General features: G+C 38.0%; 1 protein-coding gene across 1 annotated transcript in view; it reads left to right on the top strand.

Moving 5' to 3' along the window:
* Positions 1 to 25619, top strand: part of LOC100538484 (dedicator of cytokinesis protein 10) — a gene marked incomplete at its 5' end in the record, with an annotated part of 53223 nt that overhangs the window by 13277 nt on the left and 14327 nt on the right. The window contains 14 exons of the mRNA XM_019618860.2: positions 191 to 325; positions 4745 to 4928; positions 6526 to 6611; positions 8114 to 8197; positions 8973 to 9128; positions 10622 to 10843; positions 11498 to 11620; positions 12233 to 12315; positions 17248 to 17370; positions 18604 to 18683; positions 21975 to 22162; positions 22700 to 22765; positions 23416 to 23508; positions 25398 to 25521. Of these exons, the coding sequence (XP_019474405.2) occupies positions 191 to 325; positions 4745 to 4928; positions 6526 to 6611; positions 8114 to 8197; positions 8973 to 9128; positions 10622 to 10843; positions 11498 to 11620; positions 12233 to 12315; positions 17248 to 17370; positions 18604 to 18683; positions 21975 to 22162; positions 22700 to 22765; positions 23416 to 23508; positions 25398 to 25521 (1747 nt within the window). The remainder of the gene's footprint in view (positions 1 to 190; positions 326 to 4744; positions 4929 to 6525; positions 6612 to 8113; positions 8198 to 8972; positions 9129 to 10621; positions 10844 to 11497; positions 11621 to 12232; positions 12316 to 17247; positions 17371 to 18603; positions 18684 to 21974; positions 22163 to 22699; positions 22766 to 23415; positions 23509 to 25397; positions 25522 to 25619) is intronic.

The following is a 25619-nucleotide window of genomic DNA, read 5'->3' as shown; positions in this document are numbered from 1 at the left end:
ATTTATCTGTTTGTATCTCAGATTAGACATGGTTACATTGCTTCAACAGATCCTAAAGTAATATTGCAATTGTCTCCAGAATAGTGCAGTTGAAATGTGTGTAGAAATTGCTTTTTATTTAAACCCTGTGAATCAGATATCAGTGAAAACAATTTGCAGCTCAACAACTGTCTTTTTTTCTTCACTTCAGTCATTCAAAAAGCGCTACTTCCAGCTGACACAGTTGTCAGATAACTCATATATTATGAATTTTTACAAAGATGAAAAAATATCTAAGGAGCCAAAGGGATGTATTTTCTTGGATTCCTGTACAGGAGTCATACAGGTAAGTCTAATTTTTTTTCATTGTATTGTTTTGGTGTCAAATAAGAATTAGTGGCAGCACACAGAAGAACATACATGGATGGGTCTCATTATCAGTTGTGTGGAAAGAAAATGCCGTTTGTTTTGCTCTTCAAATTGGTGCAAATGCTCAGATTGGCAGAATACAAGAGATACGGCTGAAGTATGATAGGAGATGAGTACGTACTCTTTGCTGATGGCACACATGAGAAAAATATCGTTAGAAGTTTATTTTCACTGAAATTGCTTTCTTAGCTGCCATGTTTTACTTCTTTCTTACTAAGACTGTACTTGTAGGATAAAGAGACTCAGATTATAGAACATTCATTTTTACAAGTAGAAAATTAATCCTATTTCCTGAGTCTCAAATTATTTAAATGATTCAATAGGCTCCTTGAAGATCCTCTGTAGGGAATGGCAGTTCACGCTGCGTAGCCCATGAACTATTTCTTTTTCAAATAGATGCAGGACAGGATAAGACTAAATACGTGGCAGGGCAGTGATATCTGCTGCTGTCAGCCCATTGGCTTGAAAGACCTAAGAGGTGGCCTGGATGTGTGATGAAAGCCACGGAGGAGACAGAACTATGTAATTGTTAAAGCTGGAACTTGCACAGGAATCCTATTTAGAAATGCTTAATGTCTGCACACGTTCTTGTGCTAGTCTGGGCTATGTGTGTTTGAGATGGTGGTCAGCATGAAGGAGACATGCTCTGTGCAGTTACGGACACAGTGGTACAGCCATGAGGGAGTTGCTCTCAGCTGAGCAGTTAGTAGTGACTAAGGGAATATTTGCTTAGCTTAGAGTAACGGTCATCCTGGATCTTGTGAGTTGGTGTTGCTCAGTCGTTTATAAGAAGGGAAAAAATGATTGCTTGCTCTTGCCTGCTGGTATTGTGTGCTCTCCTTTAAGACAGGTCTCAGCCAGAACCCTCATTAAGACCTGAGTGTCCTTGAAGTGTGGCTTTAGCTGTAGATTAAGTATTGGCCCAGAGGGTGCCTGATCTTCAGTGTTCTTTCTGATGACACTCCATGGTAGCAGAAATCTTTAGACTGCAAGATTTCTGGCCTTTTTCGCTAACGTCTGGCAGAAAAAAGCTTAAGAAATGCTTGAAATCATCCTTCTGACCATTGACATCTGCCTTCCAAATCTATAGCATTCCTACTAATTGTCCAGAACAGTTTGAACTGTAAGTTCACCTCTCACCTACCACCAGACACTGATTTTCTTGATTATTTAATTGACATTTGGAATGAGATGAATGAATTTATGAACTGTCTTCACTCAAAAGTAAGAGCTTTAGCCAAGGCAATAATAGTGCAAGTATCAGCATTAAAGACTCCAACTGCTATAAAAATGTGGTGAACTTCAGTCATAGGACTGAAAAACAAAACTTAGATTAGAGTTGCTATAGGCAGGGAAAACAGAATCTGGAGAAAGTGCTGCATAAACCTGAAAGCTTAGAGGAACTATGATGTGAAATTTCTGATTTTATGAGCTGTATGCTGCTAAGCACATTTAACTCAATATGAATGACTTTGAGCTCATTTGATAGAGTTTACTAGATTGCAATAAGCATCCTGGAAAAAAAACATCTCCAGATTAAATGCAAAGCACCTTCAAAACAATTCTTTTATTTTGGAAGAATGACCCTGCAGGCATTAGACAGCCTGTTGTTTCATTTATAGCTCATCTTTTTTCTTCTTGTGGAATTTCCTTCTGAAAGAAAGTTCAAACTTGGAATTAAGTGTTGAAGTATACAAGTTAACCTCAAGGTCCACAGTCGATATAGATATGGAAGGACTTACAGAGAAGGAAACTGAGAAATGGAATTTGGGGTTTTGGGTTTTTTTGCTCTATTTACTGATCAGGAAAAAAAGTAGTTGGCTTTAGATTTGAAACAGAGCCTTTGCTGTAGACCTCATCTGCTTGCCAGAAGTCTGAAGTGCAGATGGAAAAGTGGATATTGAAGTTTTCCTGCCACATTGTTCTTAGGATTCAGCATGCAAGATGTATTGCTCTATTAGATAATGTCTAATAGTGTCACAGGACCTGATCTAAAGATCATGTCCATGTCTGTAAACAGAAGGACACAATACAGACAAGTGCATTCTTTTTAGTGATCTTTATACTTTTTCTGAAGATAGATTGAAGCACGGTGTTTTTTCTTCACGGATTGTGCATAAATTTGTATACACGATCCACTTAAATTATCTACCTTTAAAAGTTTTGAATGGGCACTGAGGATTGAGCTGAGGATTCTTGGCATCATTTTTTTCCACATTTAACTCTTGTCCAGGCCCTCGTGATTTATTATCTAAAATAGATTTCAGTAAAATTTTACTTATTTACATTAATGTGAATGTGTGCAGTAACTAGAGGATTACAGTCACTTCACTGCAATCAAGAATGTAACCAGACACCCAAGAATGAATTGCTACAAAACCCAACTGTATTCTTCCCCTGCATAGGGCAAATTAAAATTTTTATACCTGAAAGATTATTCACCTCAATAAAGTATGTGAGAGAAAATAATTTCCTAACAAGAGAATTTTCAGTAGCAGAATTTAAAAAGGACAGACATAGGCATGCATGCCTGAATCAATTTTGAAAAACCTAAATTTGACTGATTCCATTGACCGAGTAGCTCCAGAAGTTGTTTAGTCTTGCTGATTCCTGAGCTGGGTCATGACACGCAGTATGAAGACTGGAGCAAGTGATTAACAACAGATTGGGTAGGAATCTTCTAAATCATCTCTGCTGCTGCAAAAACAAAATTGTTCATGGAATTTTTTCTCCATGTCTGGTGTTCTCTATCTCCTTCACTGCTAATAAGCCTCAGATTTTGCCTCTCTTTCTCATACACAAAAGATGATACCAGTGTGAACTGCTGGATTAGATGCTGTTCTGGGTAACTTGATATAGGGCTGCGGTTCTGTGTATTCAGAAATAATTCTGGTATGTAAAACTATAGGATACCACTGTCATTTTGTTTAAGACTGTGAATTAAGAAAAAGAGTGAAACGACCAAGTATGAGATGGATGAGTTGGTTTTCATCTGTCAGTCTAAGGTTAGATGCGTCATCAATGCCCTAATAATTGCACGTGAGGGCAATTTTCTGGAATATGGAATGTAGAATGGTGACACTGATGTCCATAGTCAGTAGTTGTAAAAATTATGTTATGTACTGGAGGTAGGGTGCATTAATTTTCTTCCAGATTTAAGCAAGGGAAAGAGACAATTGATGTGGTTATTTCCATAAGGCTAACAGTTGGAAGCCTCGCTCATTTGATAAATTTGAGGAATGAAACATACTGTAGTAGAAGATCATTCTACTCAGTTTTATTGAGCTGTTTCATTAACTAAGCAGCTGTTAATTCTCATAACAGAAACTGATGGATCAACTATCTACTGCAGGTACAATCTGGTAATAACAAAGCTAAGTCTATTGTCAGTATATTGGGTTTAGATTCCTATTCTGTACTTTAAAAGGCCAGAATGCAGTGACTGGGCAGCAGTATTTTCACCTCTGGTGTCCTGTGAGGAATCGGTGAAAATGCAATAGTCACTTGTAACACTTCAAAGTGCTCATTGTAATGTTTTCTCATGGAGGAATCTGTCCTGTTCACATCTTCTGAAGTGGTTTATTGATTTCTACTCAAAGTCTAACTGGTATTATGCAGAAGTTCTTTCAAAAACAAAAACAAAAAAATGTATTTACAAATGTTCTTATCCTAACAACAATATTTCTAGCTTCATTACATACTTAAAAATTAGTCATGACCTTTATGAAGTTTGTTTGCAGCATCTGTAAGTAGCTTGAAAAAGAAGGTTGCATTAATTGTTCACATTTAGTTATTCATTTCCAACCACAGCAGTCAGAAGTGGAACAGTCTTTCACTATGTACTTCTTCACTTGCCTGCTAGATTTAATTTGTTGAACTAATTCCATCCTCTTTCCACAGCACAAATTTGAATGTTGGTTAGCCCTGCTTGGTATCTTCTTGAGTGTCTGATGCAGTGGTGACTTATAGGAGATTCAGACCTTATTTTCTGTATTCAGCAATGAATCATGTAGCAATGTTGTACTTTCCCCATTAGAGGTCTTTCATTATTTCACTTAGGAGATGTTCCCTACTATAGTTTGAAGTGTTACTGGCCATAGTCTTAGATCTTCTATGGCTGAACAGATGTTAGATATACAGACACAACATAAATGAACGTAAATTCATTTTCTGTGATATTAAGAAAAAAGAATCTTTAAAGTCAGTTAATTTTGTTTGAAATTTACCTATAAGGAATGGCTATGTAGACATCCATAAGATGGACTTCTTCTTTGGTACCTTTTTATAGTTGGTTCTGGTGTTTATTTTTTCCTTTCCTTTCCTTTCGTTCCAACAGAATAACAGGCTTAGGAAACATGCCTTTGAGCTGAAAATGAATGACCTCACATACTTTGTGCTGGCAGCTGAAAATGAACAGGATATGGATGACTGGATTTTCACTCTCAACAAAATCCTGCAAATAAATCCAGAGGGGACCATTCAGGAAAGGAAAAGTGCAGACCTCACCGATCTGAAACTTGGTAAGAGTGAATAATCTTGTATTGTTTTTTAAATCAAATGCACACACAAAAAAAAAGAGCCTTCAGCTACCAAAGTCGAATCACTTTAACTGCCTGAGTCTGTAATGGATTCTGTATCTATTGATTTCTGATGGAGCAGCTCCAGCCTTTTTGCAGCCCTGAACAATGTCAGCTAACTACCCACAGATCATTTTCAAAAGGCTGTGAGAGGGAACTAAAGCTGCTCCCCTTAAAGTCAGCAGGAACAGCATGGCTCTGCTTTGCTTATGCAGCTCTTTTTCAAGAGTAGTTCACCCTGTCAATGATCTTACTGGTACATTGTGTTTTACTGTCTTGGGTCTCAAGAAAGTTTTAAAGAGTCTGCTCTTGGGGAAAGATTCTTTTTCCAGCATTTTGTTTTTCTTTAAACATCTGGAGCTAGGATTATAAAAAAAATCACCAGCTGTTGGTGTATTGCTCTTTCCCTGGAAGCTTATTGACTTTTCGTTTCTTGCTTTTGTGACTTTGCATATTATTGTGCTTTCACCATGTAGGAAAGAATTAGATGCTTGGTCATACTGTACTCTTCATGAGACAATAATTCATCATTTCACATAATAAATCCATGTTCAGTTTGATGAATCCTAGCTAAAACTGTATAACTGAAAACACTTGAAACCTTAGTAAAAATTATCACCAGCACTTTTAGTATGAACTAAATCAAAGCTTTGAACCCCCATGCATCTGAATCTCGAGGAAGTTCAGAGCTAACTGAAGGCTTTAACCTAGTGTTTATAATAAGTTCTGATTTCAGGGGGGGGTCAGAAAACTCTTCATATAGCCAAAGATATGTTTTTATGATTTGGAGGCACGAGGGATTTGCACTTCAGAATCAGAGAAGTGCTTTTGAAAATTCCACCCATTAGGGTATTAAGTAACAGCAAGAGAAATGCGTGAGGAGCATCAAAGACATAAGGTTAGCAGAAACCAGTTTTTTAGGGGTAAAAACGCCGATAACATCATAGCACATTCCTCTTGCTTGTTAGCTTGTCAAAAGGCATGATTCTTTCTTGGCAGAATGGCCTTGAATGTCTGTAGTGACTTATTTCACATTGGTCTGAAAGCAAGAGCTAAATAAAGGATTTGCTGTATAGTGCCATTTTCTGGAAATGTAGATTTGCAGCTTTTGGAGTCCAGACTTTCTTCTCAAAGAGCAGATAGGGTCCTGTCTGCCTCACTGACTGCACTGAAAACTCCTTTTACTGGGAGTCCAAAATCTTTGGGTTGGCATTAAATTTTCAGGGTTGTCTCAGGAGGGAAGGAAGATGTCTTTGGTGTGGACACGAATATTTGTCATGGATGGATGTTCCAGACACTTCAACAAGTAGAGTCCAGCATCTTTTGAAGCTTAAATACAGTCTCTGTTATAGTAAACACTGCTGGGAGTTGAGGTTGGGGTGAACAGAGGTCACATAAGTATCTCCTCCATTTTAGAGATGGATTCTAAGAGGGAACAAAAAGGAGTCGGATGGGGATTGATTTTTAAAACCCACTGGTAAGAGCAAGCATAACAAAAACATTGACCTATTTATTTATTTATTTGTTTCCCCTTTTCAAGACCCTGCAGAAGCTTCAGTGAATTATGATTGCTCTCAAGAAGAGGCTGATTCTTCAGAGAACACCTTGCATCCAGACTTTGCAAAAGTAATGGCTGTTATGTTTGTCCTTACAAGCTGAGTAGAAAGTGCCGCCTAGGTCAACATGCCTGCCAACAGATTATCAGTACTGTTGTGAAAGGTTTAAAAATAGCATACACCCCATTTTGTGTGTTAGAGACATGATAAGTGATGGAAATAATTTTATTTCTGAGTTGATGGCTTTGTATAAATGAAAAGAATTCCACTGGGTGTAAAGAAAGTACATGCTTGCCAGAGTGGTTTGATTTATACCTGTGAAGTCAATAAGGAACTAACCCCTGCAGTTGCTTAAGAAGTATTTACTTTTTTAACTTGCATTTCACAGACTTTAGCCGTTAGAGAGACAGGGTTTCCTATATGACTTGCAGCACTTAAAGGAAACAAGCTGCAAACTGTTCATCACCTTCACTAATTTCATTGAAAAATGTATGTAGAGATATTTTTGTCTTCTAGATCTCTCAGACTACACCATGCAAATGAAATAATTGTCGAAGATGCTAAAATGAGGAGAAGCTGGGTTGGAAGTACATCATCATCACTGGTTTTCCTAAGTGAATGTATGATGTTTGTAACCTTCTGTCACGGAGCATCTATAGATGCTACCCACTTATACACACATACAGCAAAATGCTGTCTGAGAATGTTATTTCTACAGATTTGAATGAAAATGAGACAGAATTTGGTTTACATTTTGCTTTAGGTCATATTCATATTTATGAAATGGTCACACAATTAAAATAGCTACAACAACAAAAGATAAATCATTGTGTTCATGTGGGAGGGCAACAATAGTATCTGATCATTTTCTCAGTAGGCAGGTTCTTTCTTTACCACAGATAGTTTAATTAAAGCAAATGCTTTCTTTACTGTTGGCCTGCAAGGCTAAAATAAATGGTCAGCAATTTGTTTTGTGCTTGTATTGCCCTTTATATAGTTAGTTCTTCTTTTTAGCCCTTGCTCTATATACCTTGCTGCAGTAACCAGGGCCTGTCCCTCATCTCCTGATCCTGAATCTGCCTGAACCAGGGACAGAGAGATGGGTGGTGGGGAGAGGAGTCCCAAGCTTGACATTTGTGGGTGTTCTGCAGTCTGTGGGATTCTGCATGTTTGAAAGGCAGGACAACGCTTTCCCACTCTCCTCTCTGCATTCCCTGCAACAAAAATGGTTTTGTGGGAGTCTGTTTTTCCCTGGGGTTGTGAATCCCCAAAGTGTTTTCAGTGTGGTGAGCCACTATTCTGACATCTTAACAATGGACTCTTTAGTAACATATATGAACTTGAGTTACTTAATTGGTCTTCTTTTGGGTTCCTTTGAAGTATATTGCAGGCTGAAAATCCTTCTTCACAAAGGCATAACCTTCAAAGAATGTTTGAAAGCACTTTGAAATACCTGCTGCAGAAGTGAGGGCTGTTATTATAAGTGACACACTGGTCATTCATTTAAAGGTTTAACAACTCTATGGGTTTCTGTTCTTGTGCAGAAAACTAATTTATTGTTTGTCACTACAGTACATCACAGAAACAGAAGAAACAGTGAAAGCTTCTCGAAATACAGAGCGACTAAATCTTTTCTCCTTGGATCCTGATATAGCAGTAAGTGAAATTACCTTTTCAAGTTCCTGTAAGTTTTTAAATACAGATGCTGAGCTAACAGGGTTAGCTAAGCTACCTCTGTGGTTGGGAGTTCAGTGAGCAACTGAGAGTTCCACCCTGTGCTAATCTCACTTGTATGCACGGGACTGTTAGGCTGAAAATAAAAGTAGAATGGAAATGGTGTTTCTTTTCAGCTTCAAAATGAGTGGGGGGGAAAAATGCTGTCCCTGCTCTGCAGAGGTTTGTGCACAGACTGCCCTTATCTGATCGCAAAGTGGTTGTAGTTGGGTGGGACCTCTGCAGATCATCTTGTCCAGTGTAGCTAAACTTTGAGTCAGTAAAGCAGACTGAAAATATTACAGAAACAGAACCTTTCCTTGGACTAGGAATGTCACAGTAACAGATTTTTATCGTTTTTCAGTGCACTGAATTTGACTACAAAATGTGAATGGGTTTAAAAAGCAGGAGGTACAATTGGAGGTATACAAGTTTATGTATGTGAAAGAAGTTTAGCTGGAAATGGTAGGAAGGGCAGATTGCTTTTCTTCTTATCCTCAGCTTGCTTATTTAGTGTTAGACTTCATGATTAAAATAGCATTTTTGTTTGTGCTAAATGAATGCTTGTTGGTTGACTTAACAAGGAATATGGAGATATCAGCAGTGATTTTGCGAGGTTTTCAGGTAATTCAGTGATAGTAAACACCTCTAGAAGGCTTTCTGAGTTTTGGATTATCATGCTTTTTCCATATATAACTAATCACCTAACGTATTTCAGTCAGTGAATCCTCAGAAAAAGGAGTTTCCAGGGACAAACTCAGTGATCAAGCCATTTGAAGAAAAACCTGCTAAGCGGATCCTGATAACTTGCAAATCCCTCAGTTGGAATCTCCAGGCCTGCGTTACTGAAAATGAAAATGATCCTTCAACTAATGTAAGATTTCATTGTTTCCCTGTCTGCTTTTTCTTTTTCTCCCCCTTCGAAAAAGGCTTCCTCTGTGCTTACTACACTTGGTTAGCTCCCCCTCAGCCTATCCCTTTGAAACGAGTGATGAGGCTGGGGAACCTTCCAGCACTTTGAAGCTGATTTAGATTGCAAACTTTTAGCTACAGTTGAATGGGGAATTGAAAACGTTAAGACTCTTGAGGATCCTTAACAGTTGCTGTAAGAACAAGTTTAAACTGCAAAGGTCTATGTAAGGAGGCAATTGAATATCAGTTGGTGGTGGGTAATTGGTGTTTTTAGTTGTTTTTCTCAGAGAGTTTGGGGGCAGATTAGATTACAGATGAAAAGGCAAATAAAAAGGACTGGATGCTTCATCAAGAAGGAAAGCCCAGAGTTAAAAATAAAAATATATATTAAAAAAAGGACAAAGCAGAAAATTTTGTTCATGTTTACTTTAAGAAAAAAATGCAGGGAAAGGGAAGTTGTTGTTACCAATCCATAGCTTAAGGTTAATTCTCCTCAGAAGCAGGGAAGGTTTTGAGAAATGTGTCCTGGAAACTCAACTTTCATATATTCCATGAAGCATCGATTTTTATTTTGTTTGTGTATTTCCATATGACGATGACCTCTCCAGTGAGTGCATATTCAGCATAATGTGATCAATACTTTTTTGGCAGACTGGAATAGCTGTTTAAGGGAGCTCATGATAACTGAATCAAGGGCATGCACTTGTTCATTACAGAGGCTGCAAAAGCCCAGAATATTGTACCTGCTTATACATGCCCTTATCTCCTGAGTTTTAAGATTCCGATTTCCAAACGGCTCAGAACTTGTCATCACAAGTTCATCTCTCTTATTCTGACTGATGTTTCATCAGAATAGTGAAGTCTCTATAGAGGTTACTTACAGTCATACGATTTAATTCCCTGGCACTATGGAATAGAACAAGTGGGTACTGTCAGAGCTGTTTGTATGCTCTTGGTTTCCTAGCAAAATAGAACATGTGTTTCCCACTGAATAATACACCCACGCGTTTGTGTTTGTACCAGTAAACGTTTTTCATCTCATTACATTTGTCATCATTTCTGGTCACATTTCTGATGATCCCTGGAAGGCCCGCCCTCACTATCCATTCTTTTATAATGAGTGCAAATTTGCGTTAAAATTATTCTGTAGCATTTCTCTGAGGTCTGTTAATTTACTCTAATCATTATCTGCAACAGAGACATTTCTGTATTCTTTCTGCAAGTTTCTGTGTTAGCTGCTGATTGCTATTCTGGCCCAGTGTCAATGAGCTACCTTTAAAAGCCCCTAAATGTTGGAATCTTTGTTGCTGGGTGAACATGTGTTTTCAATGAATCTCATAATTTGTAAACAGTCTTCGTTTACTTTCTTTTTTCTAGCTCTATGGTTCTAATAAAGGATTTTACTCTCTCTCTCTCTCGGTTACTGCATTGTTTTGTTTCTGGTGTTTTCTCCAGGTGGAGCCTTTCTTTGTGAGCGTGGCACTGTATGATGTCAGGGATGGCAAGAAGATATCTGCTGATTTTCATGTGGATTTGAACCATGCTCTCGTCAGACAGATGATCTCAGGTTCTTCGTTTTCATTAGAAAACGGCACTGTTGAAAATATAGACTCAAGTGAAGTGGAAGAACCACAGGTCAGGGGGTTCCCAGAAGAATGGCTGAAGTACCCAAAACAGGTATTCCACGTGTGGCTTATGTGACTTAGTGCTCTCAAGACTAATTTTAGTTCAGTAGTATTAATTTTTGGTTGGAGACTTTTTCTACTACCAGTGGTTCTTTTTTCATAACATGCTTTTTCTAACAATATATATCAATTGTACTTGGATACAGTTGCATGATATTTACAATCCATTTACAATTCAAATAATTAATGTCTGTCATATAGAGAGACCGAACGCATTTCCTGAATTCTTTGGGTTCGTTCACTGATGTTTTTCAAACCACCCAATCAAAACTGAACTTAAAGCCTCATCTAAACACAGTTAATCTCCAAGTACTCCTATGTTCTTGCCTTATATTGCATTTCTTCTCAGTGCCATTCCCACGAGTTTGATGTTAGTGTTGTCCCAGACGAATGGTTAGGTTAGGTGATTCTAGCATTTCTTCACTTCAGTTAGTATCTTTGCAAGGTGCTGAGGGCACAATCTCACTGCAGAGCTAATACGAAGATTTTAGTTTCCCTCTGGCTGTCTTGAATGCATAGAGAGATATCCTTTGTAATGTCTTCTGAATTTGGTTTGGTGGCATTTCCATAAGCAAAGAGCATTGGCAGTATTTCATTTCATCAGTATTGCCATGTACTTTTTTACTGTTCTCTTTTCTATTCTCAGGCTCTTTTCTCCATAAGTAATCCTCATTCTGAGATCGTATTAGTAGCAAAAATAGAGAAGGTGCTCACAGGAAACATTGCCAGCAGTGCTGAACCTTACATTAAGAATCCTGATTCTTATAAGGTAAAGTAATATGAACAAGTTCCTTCTCTGTAAGTTTCAGCCTATTGGAAGCTGAAGGCATTGGCAATTCTGCTTGCAAATCTCCTAAGAAAGCAAATGCCCAAACTCCACTAACTTTGTTAAGATAAATTATTATGTGGTGACCAACTACAATCTCACAAAATGAAAAAAATGCCATTTTGACTGAAGCATATGAATCCATGCATGGTGCGTTCCTATGCTAGTTACGTCCTAGCAAAGTGAAATTCGGTTTCAGTAATCTTTTATGAATTCTGAATTAGTGCTCTTTGTATGCTTACATAACCAGGGTAGTACCTGTGTCTGAGAACAGACAGAGCATTTGCCATAGATATATGAAAGCAAAGTGGAATAGTAATTTAACTGCTGTAGTTCTGACTTAGAGGACACTGAAGAGGTTTAATTTGTCAGCAGTTCCATGATGTCTCTCCTGTCCATTGCAGAACCTTCTGTCATGGGCAGTATCAGATCCAATTATTTTGGGGCCGCTACAACCTCTCCAGCAGAGTGATAGTTTGTTATCCTGTGCTGTACATATTATTGGCACATTGGTGACACAATTCAGTTTTTTGGGTTTTTTTTTTTGTTTTGTAGTGTGCACAGAAAGTGTTAAAATCCAATAAACAATTCTGTAGCAAGCTGGGAAAATACCGTATGCCATTTGCTTGGTCGGTGAGGTATGTATTAATTCTTCTTATAATTTGTAGTAATATCTTATAGATTATTCTACTCTTGGATTTGTGTCATCTTACTGCTTTTCACTTGTTCTGCCTAAAGCTAAGCAAAGCTTTCTGTGTGATGCAGACCCCAGAAGATCCTGCAGCTTTATTAGTTCATTGCCCTATTTCTCACACAGATGAGTATTGGTTACTTTCTCATTAAATGTTACTGTGTTGGAATCTTTTATTTAAGTAAGTAGTGAAGTTGCCAGAGAGTAACAGAGGTTAACTGACAGATTATCTGGATATTGTGAACTCCACTAGTGATTTGATGCTAAAAATTACTGAAAGGTTTTCAAAGTCACGGTTTTTACAATCATTTCCTACAAAGATAGTTACTGTCATATACAAGGATGTAATGGCCACCTAAAATACAGATTCAACAGTCTAAAGTTCTGCCTGTCACATTTCAAGTAAGTATAACCGAGGACTGGAGTAATGGTGACCCCAGTACAGTGCCTTAGGCCATGGAAATGAGAATACTTTAGGTACTTCTGCAGCTTTACTGGTTACTAGGTGAAAGAGACCTGTTACATTCTTGTTTGGAAGGTCAGTTGGCAGTAGCAGTAGCAATATTTGATTCTTGCTCTTCCACTCTTCTTCTCCTTTCCAGTGGGTCATTGTATAGCCTGTTCTTCCCATGCCTCTTGATCCCTTTCTATCAAGTTGCCAAAATAGATGTGGCTGCCTTCTTTTCATCATTTCTTCAGATTTTCTAATAATTCCTCTATCCTCCTTTCTGTTTGTTCCTTCTCAGTCTTCTGTCCTTTCTTCATCTTGCTGTAGCTCTGTGATAACAGATCTCTCTGACCAAGCCACTCTGTGTGTCCCTCTGGCAGCACCGTCTTTCTGCCATGCATGGAGCAGGGAATACAATATTTTATATTCTCTATAAAAAGGAAAGCTCATCCATCAGCAAGCACAAGCAATCCTCTTTTTCTGTTCTGACACAGCAGGCCTGCTGGAGGGCTGCCTGAAGCTGTAGAAAGGAAGAAGGAAAAAGCATTAGGTGAAAATGTCATGTGTGGTGCTCTCCATGACCATTAGGGATGGCTCTGTGGCTGTGTTCTTCTGGTGTGGAAGTATGGGGTACCAGAATCACATGGTTTGTCCTTCAACATGTAGGTGAAAACTTGTATTTTTAGCATACGGTGCTTGGATGGCAAAGAAGCAAACATAAAGATATGGCCATTTGAGTAATCATTTATTTTTCACTGATGTAATTTTTTTTCTCAGTATCCAATGGGAACAGGAGAAGTGGGCGCACGCTCAGGAGAAGGGCAGAAAATGTGCTCTGATCTGTCACAGCAAGCTCAAGGGTGTTCATTAATACAGTATTATTGTATTAAAGCCAAAGGGCCATTCATCAAAATGATATTGATGGGTGTCTGTTTTTTTATTGATGGGCTACTTTTAGCATGTAATAGATGGTATGGTGGCAAGAGGTTCAGGCTGGGCGACAGGCTGGCTTTTTGTTGGCTCTGTCCTGGCTGACTGTTGCTGGTGGCTCCACCTGCAGTTATGTGCTCTGTAATTCAGTCATTGCTTGTGTGTGTGCCTCAGTACAGTGGGGATTGGGTAGTCAGGAGCCTGAGCCTTCCTCTGTTAGTGTTATTTTCCTCAGGAAAGCAAGACAGAAAAGACTTTCATGTTGTGCTGTATTCTACACCTTCCGTAGGATAGCATCAAATCAGTCCTAAATATGTTTATTTAACCAATATTCTGGGTACGGTTTCCCACATAGAAATAGAAATACGTGCTTGTGTTAGCAGATGCAGAGCAAGCTCAACATTTTGTAGGCAGTTACAGTGTGTGCATTACACAGATGGCCTGCATGTGAGCGGAGGATGTACCTGGAATTTGTGGATGTCCCTCAGTTCCAGCAGGCAGTAGTTTTGGATGTCATTCTACTTCAGTGGTTCACTGCCCATAACATTGAGGAGCTTTCCTTCCGTCTGTTTGATTAATTACTGAAAATACGTTCGGGTGTGTTTATCAGCTCTTAAAACTTTTCATTATTAATCATTTATGGGGATGAGATAACAGTGTAAAGATTGTTGACCAAATAAACCACGTGTATGATCTTGTTGGCATCAGTGGAGTTGCACAAGGAATTTATTTAGATCATTGTGTCAAATTCTGCCCTCATTTACATCTATTTGTGTTTTAACATTACTCAGAACACTCTTCAGTAAAAGCAAAGTATAATTTGGCCCTGTGCAAACTATTTCTATTTTCTCAGCTTGAAAAGAGAAGTTTCCACTGGAGACTATCATATTACAGGGGGAAAAAAATGATCTGACTGGGATAAATAGCAAAACCCTGCATTTGAAATAACTGGAAAACACATTTCCATTCTGGCATTAGCCTCACTCCTGTTTTTCTGCAGAAATTTTTCCCCCCTAAAGCAATTGCAGATGACCACAATGTGATTTTTACATATATGTTTAGCGAGTCAAAGTCTGACAGTTGAGTTTTATACAAGTGACTGAAACTTTAATTATCTCATGTGGCATCCAGTTGGTTATCATCATGCAAAAGGATGACTCAGGGTTCCTTCCCGATTTCTTGCTGTCACTGGTGTAATCTGGTGCCTATATGCTCTCACAGGTATACAGTTTAAGTTAGAATTGCAATGTGTCAGAATAATTTTCTACTGAAAAGTGTGTTTCAGAGTGAAATTACCAACCTTGTGTAGGTTTTCTGCATTTAGAGAGTTGTTGTAATTGTGGACTATCAGCTGTTTGTATCAGAACAGTAGAATAATTGAAACATTTAAAATACTGGAAAAGTATCATTTTCTATAGTGAAATCTGACAATTTCTTCAGGATTTTAGTTTTGTTCTTTTCTTTTTAAGATCTATTTAATAAATAAGTAGCAGGTAGTAAGAAATCATTAATATATTAGATAAGTATTGGACTCCTGGGCTGTTGAAGTGTTTTGCTACATTTGCTTTTCCTTGACCTTGCCACTCATTGTTCTAAAATGCCTTTGGTATGTTCACTGTGATAAGGTGCTCCATCTGTACCCAGGAACTGAATGGATCCAGCAAAATGTGGGAGTGCAGCTTTTTAACTGCAGGTGTAAAATATATAGTACTGCTACTGTGACCGTTCTTCAACTTTAAAGAGCTGGGAGCATGAATATGTCCATATAGTTTGACCAGCAGCAAGCAGTCGAACTCTGCTCTGAATTCAGGAAGGATGCGTTTGTGGGGATCAGCTTGCTTTCCCTGAATGTCTGAATTGCACCTGTAGTGGCAAGTGCCCTTGGAGTGAGCTACTTCCAACATAGATCTGGCTCTTTCTTCACTATGAACACCCCCAGCCTGGTTTACTAAGTGCCTCTGGTGTGCTGAGCACCAGGATGGGAATTATTCATAGGTTCCCACAGAAGATGGGTTTGCTCAGCAACCCCAGTGCAGAGCCCAGTGGCACAGCCAAAATCTTCTCAATGTTTTGGTCCTCTCTGGTATTCTGGAGAAGGAGGAAACAATGCTGAGCTCGTCATAATGTCACCAATACTGCAATAGTTATTTAATCTTATCTTTTTTCTGTTTTTCCATCGATGGTTTAATAGGATTTGTAAAATAACCAATGGCTGCCAGAAGTTGGGTCTGGTTTCTTCCTAGTAACTTAAAATATGTGACGCTGGTGTGGACTCTATTCCCCGTAATTCTTGAAAGCAAAAATCTGATAGAAGAGGGTCTATTATTCTTTACAGTTACAAAGAAATGAAATAGTAGTGTTTCTCTCAGTTAATTAATTAAAGACAGGGTGCGTTTGTACTCATTCTTGGGATCTTCTTCCAAGGGTTTACTCCATTATTTTGCATCTGGCAGCGATTTGTGCTGGCATCAATTACTCTTCTCCCTGGCAGTGAAACAGAGAAGTAAATTAAAGAAGAAAGATTGGCCAAATGATTCACAGAACAGCACTTAGTGTCAAGAACATTTTACTTTTGTTAAGCAATGTTTTAGCGTACAGCGGTTGAATCCAAAGTTCATTAATTTGGATAGCTGCTACATTATCCAGTCCAGCCAATGTGTGTGACCCTTGGGGCTGTACAAAGGGCATTGCAATGTCTTAATTAAATCCTTCAAGTGTCAACGAGCAGGAATGGAAATATCTGAGCATGTTTTCCTGTGTGCACGACAGCTGATACTTATTGTTCCCAGTTATAAACCATATCCTTTCTTTCCATTTCACTTGGCACTTAGTAACTGGTTCACCAAAAATTTAGTCAGTGTTCCACAAGCTTGTTTTTTGAAGGAAAGCTGAGGCACGGTGAGTTGGTGTCTTGCTTCTGGAAGACGTAGAGCAGATTTAATGCATAAGAAAACTCTCTAGGGGTCTCTACCCTGGTTTTGCACAAGCGCATGCTTCTTTATGTGGTGAGATCTAATGGTTGCAATTTGATGTTTTGCTGTAATTTCTTTTATTAAAATGATCAGTGGAGGGTAGAGTGGGAAGTGGGCTCTGGTGAAGTACGCTTCAGCTTTCTCAGCTGAGACTTAACAACCAAAAATAAAGGGAGGAAAAATGAGTGGATGCTGAGCTGGATCATGGTGATCTGTTCTAGTACTGAAATGCAGGAACTCTGAGATGTCAACAGTCAGGCTACAACTGAGGTGACTTGGGACTGTTTGCATAGTGTAAGATTCTTAAGTCTTTGCAGAACTGAGGCAGTGTAATGTAAAGTAAAATACACTGGAACTGTCTCTGCTCCTGCAGAGGTATACCTCTGAAAAGATTTCTTGTGTGAAGCTCTGCAGAAAGTTCTTAAATCTGTGGAAGAGTTCAGGTCATATGCTTATTAAAAGATGACGTGACAATTTCAAACATTCCAATTGATGTGTTTGTAAACATGTTACTTTTCTTTCTTTATAGACCAGTGTTCAAAGATAATCAGGGAAATGTTGACAGAGACTCACGATTCTCGCCTTTATTCAGGCAAGAAAGTAATAAGATTTCCATGGAAGATTTGATTAAGCTAATAGCTGAATACAGAAGGTAAGGAGTGCTTTTTAATTCTACTTGAGAAGGTATAAAAGCTTTATAAAGCTGTGCAAATTATTTTTCACAGGTTTTTTCATTGTTTCGTGCAATGTGCCAAGGTAGCCATATTAAATTGGTGTTTTTCACATTAGTCAGTGTCTGCCAAAGACTGCTTTAGATTTTCTAGTTTTCCTGGAAAGTCATTTGGCACATTAATAAATGTTACTGTGAGCTAAAGATAGTAATTTTTTAAATTAGCTTCCGTACTTCCATCAGAGGAGATGCAGGTAAAGGAACCAACATGGGACAGTATCGTAAAAACAAACAAAATCAAACACATGGAACTGTGAAAAAGTGTTCTTTAATAGTTTCTCTGTTCCTGGTTTGGTTTGTTTGTCCGTGTCAAACTGCAGAGAGAACATTTGAAAGAAAAAGCTTTTCCAAGTGCTTGACAGTGTGTAAATTAATGAATAGCAGTGTGGCTGGGTATTCTTCCACATAGGTGTAGATCAGGTTAATCCTACAGCAAAGACTAGATGAATAACACGAGAATTGAAGCTTGAATTTCTTCTTTACTCCAGATGCACCTAGAAAGAATATAATAAATTTTTCCTATTCCATTTATGTGAGATCACAGAAAGATTGAATATCTACTAGGGAAATTGGATCAATCTCTTAATCACTTGGAACACCTTACTGTTAGTAATTGGTAAACTTTGTTGACATTCTTGGTGCTTGAATAAGAATTCTCCGCTCTTCTTGTCTGTTTGATGCATATCCTAGATAAAAAGAAATTTAGTATCATGGTTTTGGCATAATTCAAGCTGCTTAGGCACGAGGAATACATCTCAGTCCCTTTTCAGCATAGTACTTTTCAGAAACAATGATTCTATGAGCTCCTCATGTCTCAGTGGTCACAGAATTACTTTTAAAGAACATTTGTTTCAAACAAAAAAATAAAAAGTAAGTTATCCTTGCAAGAATTAATTGTTAGTTCAGCAGTTTCTTCGTCTTCCATAACCTGTGACTGCCTGCAAAGAGAAGGCATAGAGAAGGAGTGAAAGCAAGAAAGAAAAAATATTTCTTCCCTCCTGATGCATTTCTTTTGAGTCTGGCCACCAACAGGTTTATTTTAAAGGTTTTTACTACATATCTTAAAGTCTGTTTTTCATTTAGGTTTAATTCCTATTTTGGGTCTTATGTTCCTTGTTCTAATTTTCTAAAATGTTCTCATTTCTGTAATTGCAGAGCAGAGAAGATTAGCAAAATACAGACCATACCTGGCAGTTTGGAGATTGCAGTTGATTGTGTTCCTTTGGAGCATCCAAGTATGATTCAACTTTATGATTAAATATTATAATTAAATAGGGTATTGTTATAGGCTTTCTGTCCTGAATTGTGGTAATGAGACAGTTCTGGTAGAAAAATGTATGCAATTGTTTGGGAAGAGAATGCACCTGATTTTGTTTGTTTGTTTGTTTTTCATTTAATTACACCATTCTTTTTTTCCTACTTTACCTGCACAAATATGCTTTCACGATACAGAACATAACATGCTGTCTCTATATGTGATGAAAGTGCAGGGGTCACTTTTTGATATCTAAGACTTTCAGCCAAAGAACTGGCTTGGGCTTCTGTTCAGCAAGATGTTAACAGCCTGGCACTGTCAGTGTTTCCTGTGATGCGTGTATCTTTTGTGAATCAGCACATATGGGATGTGATTACCAGCAGGTTTTGAGAATGCAGATGAAATGAAGGACTTTGTTCAGGGGCAACTCTGGCAAAAGTGCAACTCCTAGTACAGATGCTTCCAATTTAATCCTGCTTTAGTTTTTGTTTCAAGGGACACATTTCTGTGGCCCACTGTTGCAAAAATATCAGGACCATCTCAGTTCCTCTGAATTAAGTTTAACTGTCATTGTTGTTCAGATATCATTACATATGTGGTCCCTGTTATTTAGTTCAGAACAAGCACAGCAACTGCTCAGTGTCAGGATGGAGATCAGATAGGGATGTAGAACAAAATGTGGTCTGTGTAGTCATAATACACGTATGTATCAATACATATGCATTTAGTATTTGTATGTTAAGATATGCGATGATCACGCATTTTATATCATCTGTACATGGTATTAGATTTAAAAAACTTTTACTAACATTTAAAAAGAGATTTTATATTTGGAATTAAAAAAAGAAACAAACAAACAACAACAACAAAAAACCTACTAATGAAGTAAGCAAAATGTTCCAAAGCAGCTTGGATCTTTCATTATTACCTGGCTTAGTTCACTGTGGCCAAGTGAAGCTTGGATGTTAAAGGTATGCACCAGTGAGGTGCCCAGTACATGTGGAAAGTCAGTGAAAATTCCCTCACCTTGAACAGTAACAGCTTACATGTTTCTTTGGCACAGGGAGAATGTCTTACTTTGAGTAATGCAGGAGAAAAATTAAAATCTTGATGAAAAGTTGACTTCAGCCAGCTCTGAAGGAAGCCCCTGTAGCAGCTGTATCCAGTTCTGTTGTAACACCTCCTTCCCACTAAAAATAAAGGTCTTGCTTAGTGTTAAAATCTCTTTTTTGCCAAGAAGAGCCAAAACAAAGGAAGCTGGATGCAGATGTTGTCAAGAAGCTGCTGGTACAATTGTGTCTCTGGGGATGGATACTGCTTTGCTTCATATTAGTATCAATTTGTATTAGACAACTGCAGTAGATCTTTGGTTTTGTGAGATGTTATTTGAGATAGTGACAATAAGAGCTAGAGTCAGGGATATATCAAGAGATTCTGTGTTTAAGCTTGTAGAAATCTGTTGCTTTTTCTGCTGCAGAAGAGGGGGGGAAAGGCCAAAATCATTTAGCTTTAGGAAGGGGAAAGAAAGAAAACACCAGTGATGCCTGGTCCATGCCTGTTGACAGAACTCTGAAACTGTCAGGAGGGCAGCAGCCATGTCCCCTGCTTTCCCCCAAAAAATAACCTTAAAAACCCAGAACTGGAAGGCTCCATCTGTGCAAAGAACGATTATGGAGAGCGGTTGATGGCCTTGCAGCCAGGAGCAATGTGACTGCAAGCAAACTGGGCTGTTGCCTCTGCATATGCATCTGTGAAATGTGAGGTAAAGAGGCCAGACCTTCACAACAGACTCTTGATTTTTCCAGATGGCTTCTTGTCACCGTTACTGCTTCTTCTGACGAGAGCAGTAATAGCCTGTAACGCGCATCTAAGCTACTGCTACTGAAAAGCTTCATACTTACGTTACTTACAGTGATTTTTATATGCAGTTGAACACTATTTCTATTTCCCTGTGAATTTTTCATGGACTACCAGAAGCGCAGTGTGCTGAGCCCGCAGCAAGGCTCCTGCTGAGAGGCCTTTCTTTGTGCTGCTGGCTCATCCTTGTATCAGTTCTGGTTTTCTCTAGTGAGAGGCAAGGTTAATGGCTAAAATAGGCACAGGCAGAATGCACAGAATTGGTGTGATTGCCTTCTGGCACTGTTGCTGGAGCTAGAGAGAACAAACCTTCCTAAGCATTCTCTGCAACCATCAGTGGTCCCTTCTGGCTGACAAATGCAAGTGATTTAACTGAGCAGTTCCATTTTAATGCTGCTAATTTTGAATTGGGAAAGATGGCAGTTTTCATGGATTTTTCCAGTGTAAATCAGAAGCTCGGTCTGTTGTGGGAGTATGGAGGGTATACAGGTGAATCAGGCACACAATTTCAGTGGGCAGCAGGCTGGGAAGAACGTTTTCCAGGTCTGTCAGAAACAAAACAAACCGAAAGCAGCCTTTGTGGCTGGCACAGAGCTGCTTCTCCCCCCAGCTGCTTGTGCTGCAGCAGACCTGTGCGATCCTGAAACTGGTAGTTTCCTCGTTGGTTTTGAAGAAAGTAAAATTGAGAATACTTATATGCAAGGGATCACCTGCTTCTTTCAGTTTCCTCCCCACAGATTGGTGGGATTTTCCAGTGGGTCACTGTTGGGTTTAAGGAAAGAATTCTTACACAGAACCTTCAAATTGCTTTTCCCAAAAATCATTCAGGACACCCCTAGGTTGATGACCCAAATCTTCTCAAGTGCTTTTATGCAAACAGTCCTCATGTTTTTCATGCTGAGATTGCATGTCTCACTGATTCAGTGCCACAGATACACAGAGTATCTCTCCCTGTTGTCTGGGTGACAGTTTTTGTTTTCATCTTCTGTTTCTTAATTGGATTTCAGTCGTCCCAATTACACCGTGTATTTAATCTAGTACTGTGCTGCTTGTTTCTTCATTTTGTTTATTATGTTATTAGATGATAGAAAGGATTAAATGAGATATTGGACTGTAAAATTAATTAGAAACAGCATCAGATATTCATCACTTATTTCATTGAAACTGTCAGCGTACCAATGGTTCTGTTATGCCATCAAACATCTTCAAATACTGTGAATGTCAAAAGTTCTTCAGTGCTGCACTGTTTAACTTCAGTGAGATAAAGTTTTTAAGATTGATGTATGTAATTCTGGATTTACGTGAATGCATGTTACAGTGAAATTTGACCCACTGCATCTCAATATTGCTTCTTCTTAGTAAGACTGTATAAAAAAGGTCATAAGGAATGGTTTTCTTTTCTGTTCTTTTGAAGATTGTGTAACTTCATCTTTCATCCCAATCAAGCCATTTAATGACATAAAGGAACATCAGCCCACAGTGGAAGTTGAGGAGTTTGTACAGGAATCAACAAAATATTCTCGCCCTTACAGAGTTTACAAGAACCAAATATACATATACCCAAAACACCTCAAGTATGATAGCCAAAAACATTTCAATAAGGTACAGTATGTGATGATTAATTCAGGCCAATATTGAGTAGGTATGTATTACATGGGCTCTGTTATTGGAATGATGGAGTACTTATTGAAAGGAAAGGGAAATAGTGATGCAAATCATTGATATTTTTTGACCTTTGCAGTCATAAAACTTTGTTACAAATTTTATGAAATAAATTTGTGGATTAGTTTTAAGTTTTATCACTAATTCATAGACTAGTGAAAATGAGGTAATAGTTTTTTCACAGTCTTCAGAAGGTATGTATTTTAATGAAATTAGGTATGCTGATGCAGTGAATCTGGAATTTTCTTTTTTAAGTGAAACTTGAGTACTTGAAACTGAGTACATCTGTATGCTGGTCACTTTATAATCTGCTTCTCTGCAGGTTGATTGATAGCACTGGAAGGAAGGCAGGAAGGCATTTCAAATTTGCATGTTTTTCTTAGATTTTGAAAAGAGCTAAGTTCACCCCTTGTTGCTGGCCTGCATTTTTATGGCCATCCCAGTTCTATTCTGAGCGTTAATACGTTTCTTTTTCAGGCACGGAATATAACAGTATGCATTGAATTTAAAAGCTCTGATGAAGAAGGAGCAAAGCCACTGAAGGTGAGCCACCACAAAATATGTTCAGAGAGCATTATTTCTGAGAGCATTACTTATAAAACCCAGGAGTGGGAACTATACTGATTTGGAACAATTCAGCTTACTGCTTTTATGGTGAAACTTGCTTGGTCTAAAATTCACTATTTACCTGAAGTTTCTTCCTAAGCTTAAGATGCTTCGTAAGAAAGAATGAGGCAAAAAATTAGAAAACTTTAAACTTAATTCTTAACTTTGCTATTGACCAAGCTCTTTAACATAATATTGTTGTCGTGCAAATTCTCCATGAATAAAGCTGTCATCGAGAACCTCTGGACTGAACTGTGCCAGCAAGGGGATTGTTAACAGAAGTCAGTAAAGGCTTTATGTTGTGTATTGAACCTCATAAAGATGAAGTAGCTTTTGTAAAGCTTTTTGCAGAAGGCATTGGAATAATTAACAGCAAGGAAGAAGTTTAAGGAGTGCATTGCTTAGAAAACTCAGGGTAATTTTCATGGATCAATGAACTATTACTGGAAGTTTGTTTAAAAATATTAAATTGTAAGCAATTATCAATCCTTCATGATACTGCTTTTAATGCACATGTATTAGATATACTAAGAGTACCATCATCAGCAAAATTTGACAATGTAATCAAAGTATGTTGCTTTTCTCAGCACATTTATGGGAAACCAGGTGGACCATTATTTACAACAGCAGCCTACACCGCTGTGCTGCATCATTCCCAGAATCCAGATTTCTATGATGAGGTCAGTCTGCTTTTTTACTCATAAAATACTAATCTCACATGTTTGCTAATGAGACGGGAGCAAGTGTAAAGAATACCTGTTACAATGTCTTTTGTACATGTATGCAACTTTATTATGTCAATCTACATAACTGTGTTATATCTCAGTGAGTCTTTCCTCTTATAAGATGTTCTGAATACGTTTAAGATGCTGTAGAGTTGATTAGGAGCAGCCTACTCTCTAAAATGCTTGTCTGAATAGCATTAAGGATTCAATGCATCTCTGAATATGATGGAAACAATAAATGTTATGATGAAGAATGGAAAGAAATGTCAGAACAAGTCCCTCTGACATATAAGATCTGCACTGGGGCATTTTTGTTTATCCAGTGATCCGAATGGAATGTACAGTGATATGTAGTGGCTGCAGCAAGTAGCTTAGCTCATACTTTGGGAGATGCAGCTCTAGAATGCTGGTTGTATGTTGGCCTTTGCCCATCTTTACCATGCATTTTTACATTTCACCAACACCAACTACGATTTCCAAACTTTCTGCAAGTGAATTTAAATTCACTTTCAGTGAGCAGTGTATTTGATGGTGTGATAATGCCATATGTGTTTTCTGGATTTTTCACTACTGCTTCTGTATAGTAATAGTACTGGCAAACAGCCCCAGCAGAGTAGTTAACCAGTATTTTTCAAACCACTTCATCTTGGGAAAACTTCCAAACATTAAAATAGAGGTAAGGTCAGCAACTATACATATAGGCATTAATTTAAAATTTGTGTTTAGGAGTTGGGGTGGGACATTTACATTTTATAGGGTAATTTAGATTGGAAGGGACCCTTAAGATCATCATCAGATCCATCCATCAAAGTTAATTTCAGTGGTTTCGGACTATGTTTATCCTTCTCCTTTGCAGGCAGTGTTAAGGGTTATAACACATCTGACAGTGTGCTTCTCTGTGATCTCAATGAGCCATTTGCTTTGGGCAAATCACTTTCAGTGTAAATGAAGAACTGAACTCAGACCTTAATAGATGATATGGCTGGAAGAGGCATGCACCTGTTCTAAGTGTTACTTGTATTAGTCAGAAAAGACAGCAAATGCAGTCTTGAAAATAATGTAGAATGTTATCAAAAAACTTGTCTTAATCTCCACATCTGAATGCCCATTTCGTATCTATATTTATGGTGTTAGATTCTTACCCATAAGCTGATTTAACGCTGCAAACATTTACTAACAATTTCTAAGCCTTACTTTAAGCATAGCATCAGCTTGGATAAGCATTATCACAGTTTAGAAGGCCAAAGTGTCTTTTTCATTAGTTCCTATGGTAACATATTTTGGTTACTTTGTGTATTTATTCCAGTAGGTTAATAATATGTCAGTTCAAATCTGTAGGGATTTGTGGATGACATGACATGGGATTTAAGAAGGACCAGAAATCCTAAATAAAAGTTGATTTTCGTGTAAGCCATGACATTATGCTGAGCAAGTAGCAAAGATTTCGTTTTAGTTTCCATTTAGATTGCTTTAAAAATAAGATAACGGTGATGGCTATCTACGACTGCTGAAGTTCAAGTTATCGCTTGTGAGCAGGGTCTATAACTCTTTAATTCTATGCTCTCTTGTCCTCTGTTGTCTCATCAAAAATGCAAATACTCATCCACAAGACAGAGAAGAAAAAAGCTGTTTAATTAAAAGTGATAGATAACTTTCCTTAGCAATTTCCATAAAGAAACATCTATTACAAAGGCAGCAACAGCACCACACAGATGAGCAATTGTTAGTAAAGGCAGACTGTACTTAGACCTTTGTGTAGAGAGATGTCATTCATTTAGACCATCTCTGATGCCTGGTTTAATCGATATTTAAACTAAAGTGAGGTGTAACATTTTACATTTCAGGTGAAAATTGAACTTCCCACTCAACTCCATAAGAAACACCACATTCTGTTTTCATTTTATCATGTCACGTGTGACATAAATGCAAAAGCTAATGCCAAAAAGAAAGAGGCTCTGGAAACACCAGGTACCTGTAGCAGAATTACTTTTAATTATAAATATAAATGATGTACATTCAAATAAGGATTTCAGAATTTCTGTCTGGATGTTATTACCTTCCTTTAA

The sequence above is a fragment of the Meleagris gallopavo genome, chromosome 11 (assembly GCF_000146605.3).
Source record: "Meleagris gallopavo isolate NT-WF06-2002-E0010 breed Aviagen turkey brand Nicholas breeding stock chromosome 11, Turkey_5.1, whole genome shotgun sequence".
Lineage (NCBI taxonomy): Eukaryota > Metazoa > Chordata > Aves > Galliformes > Phasianidae > Meleagris > Meleagris gallopavo.
The sequence above is the reverse complement of the archived record's forward strand: the minus strand, read 5'-3'. Positions and strand labels throughout refer to the sequence as shown.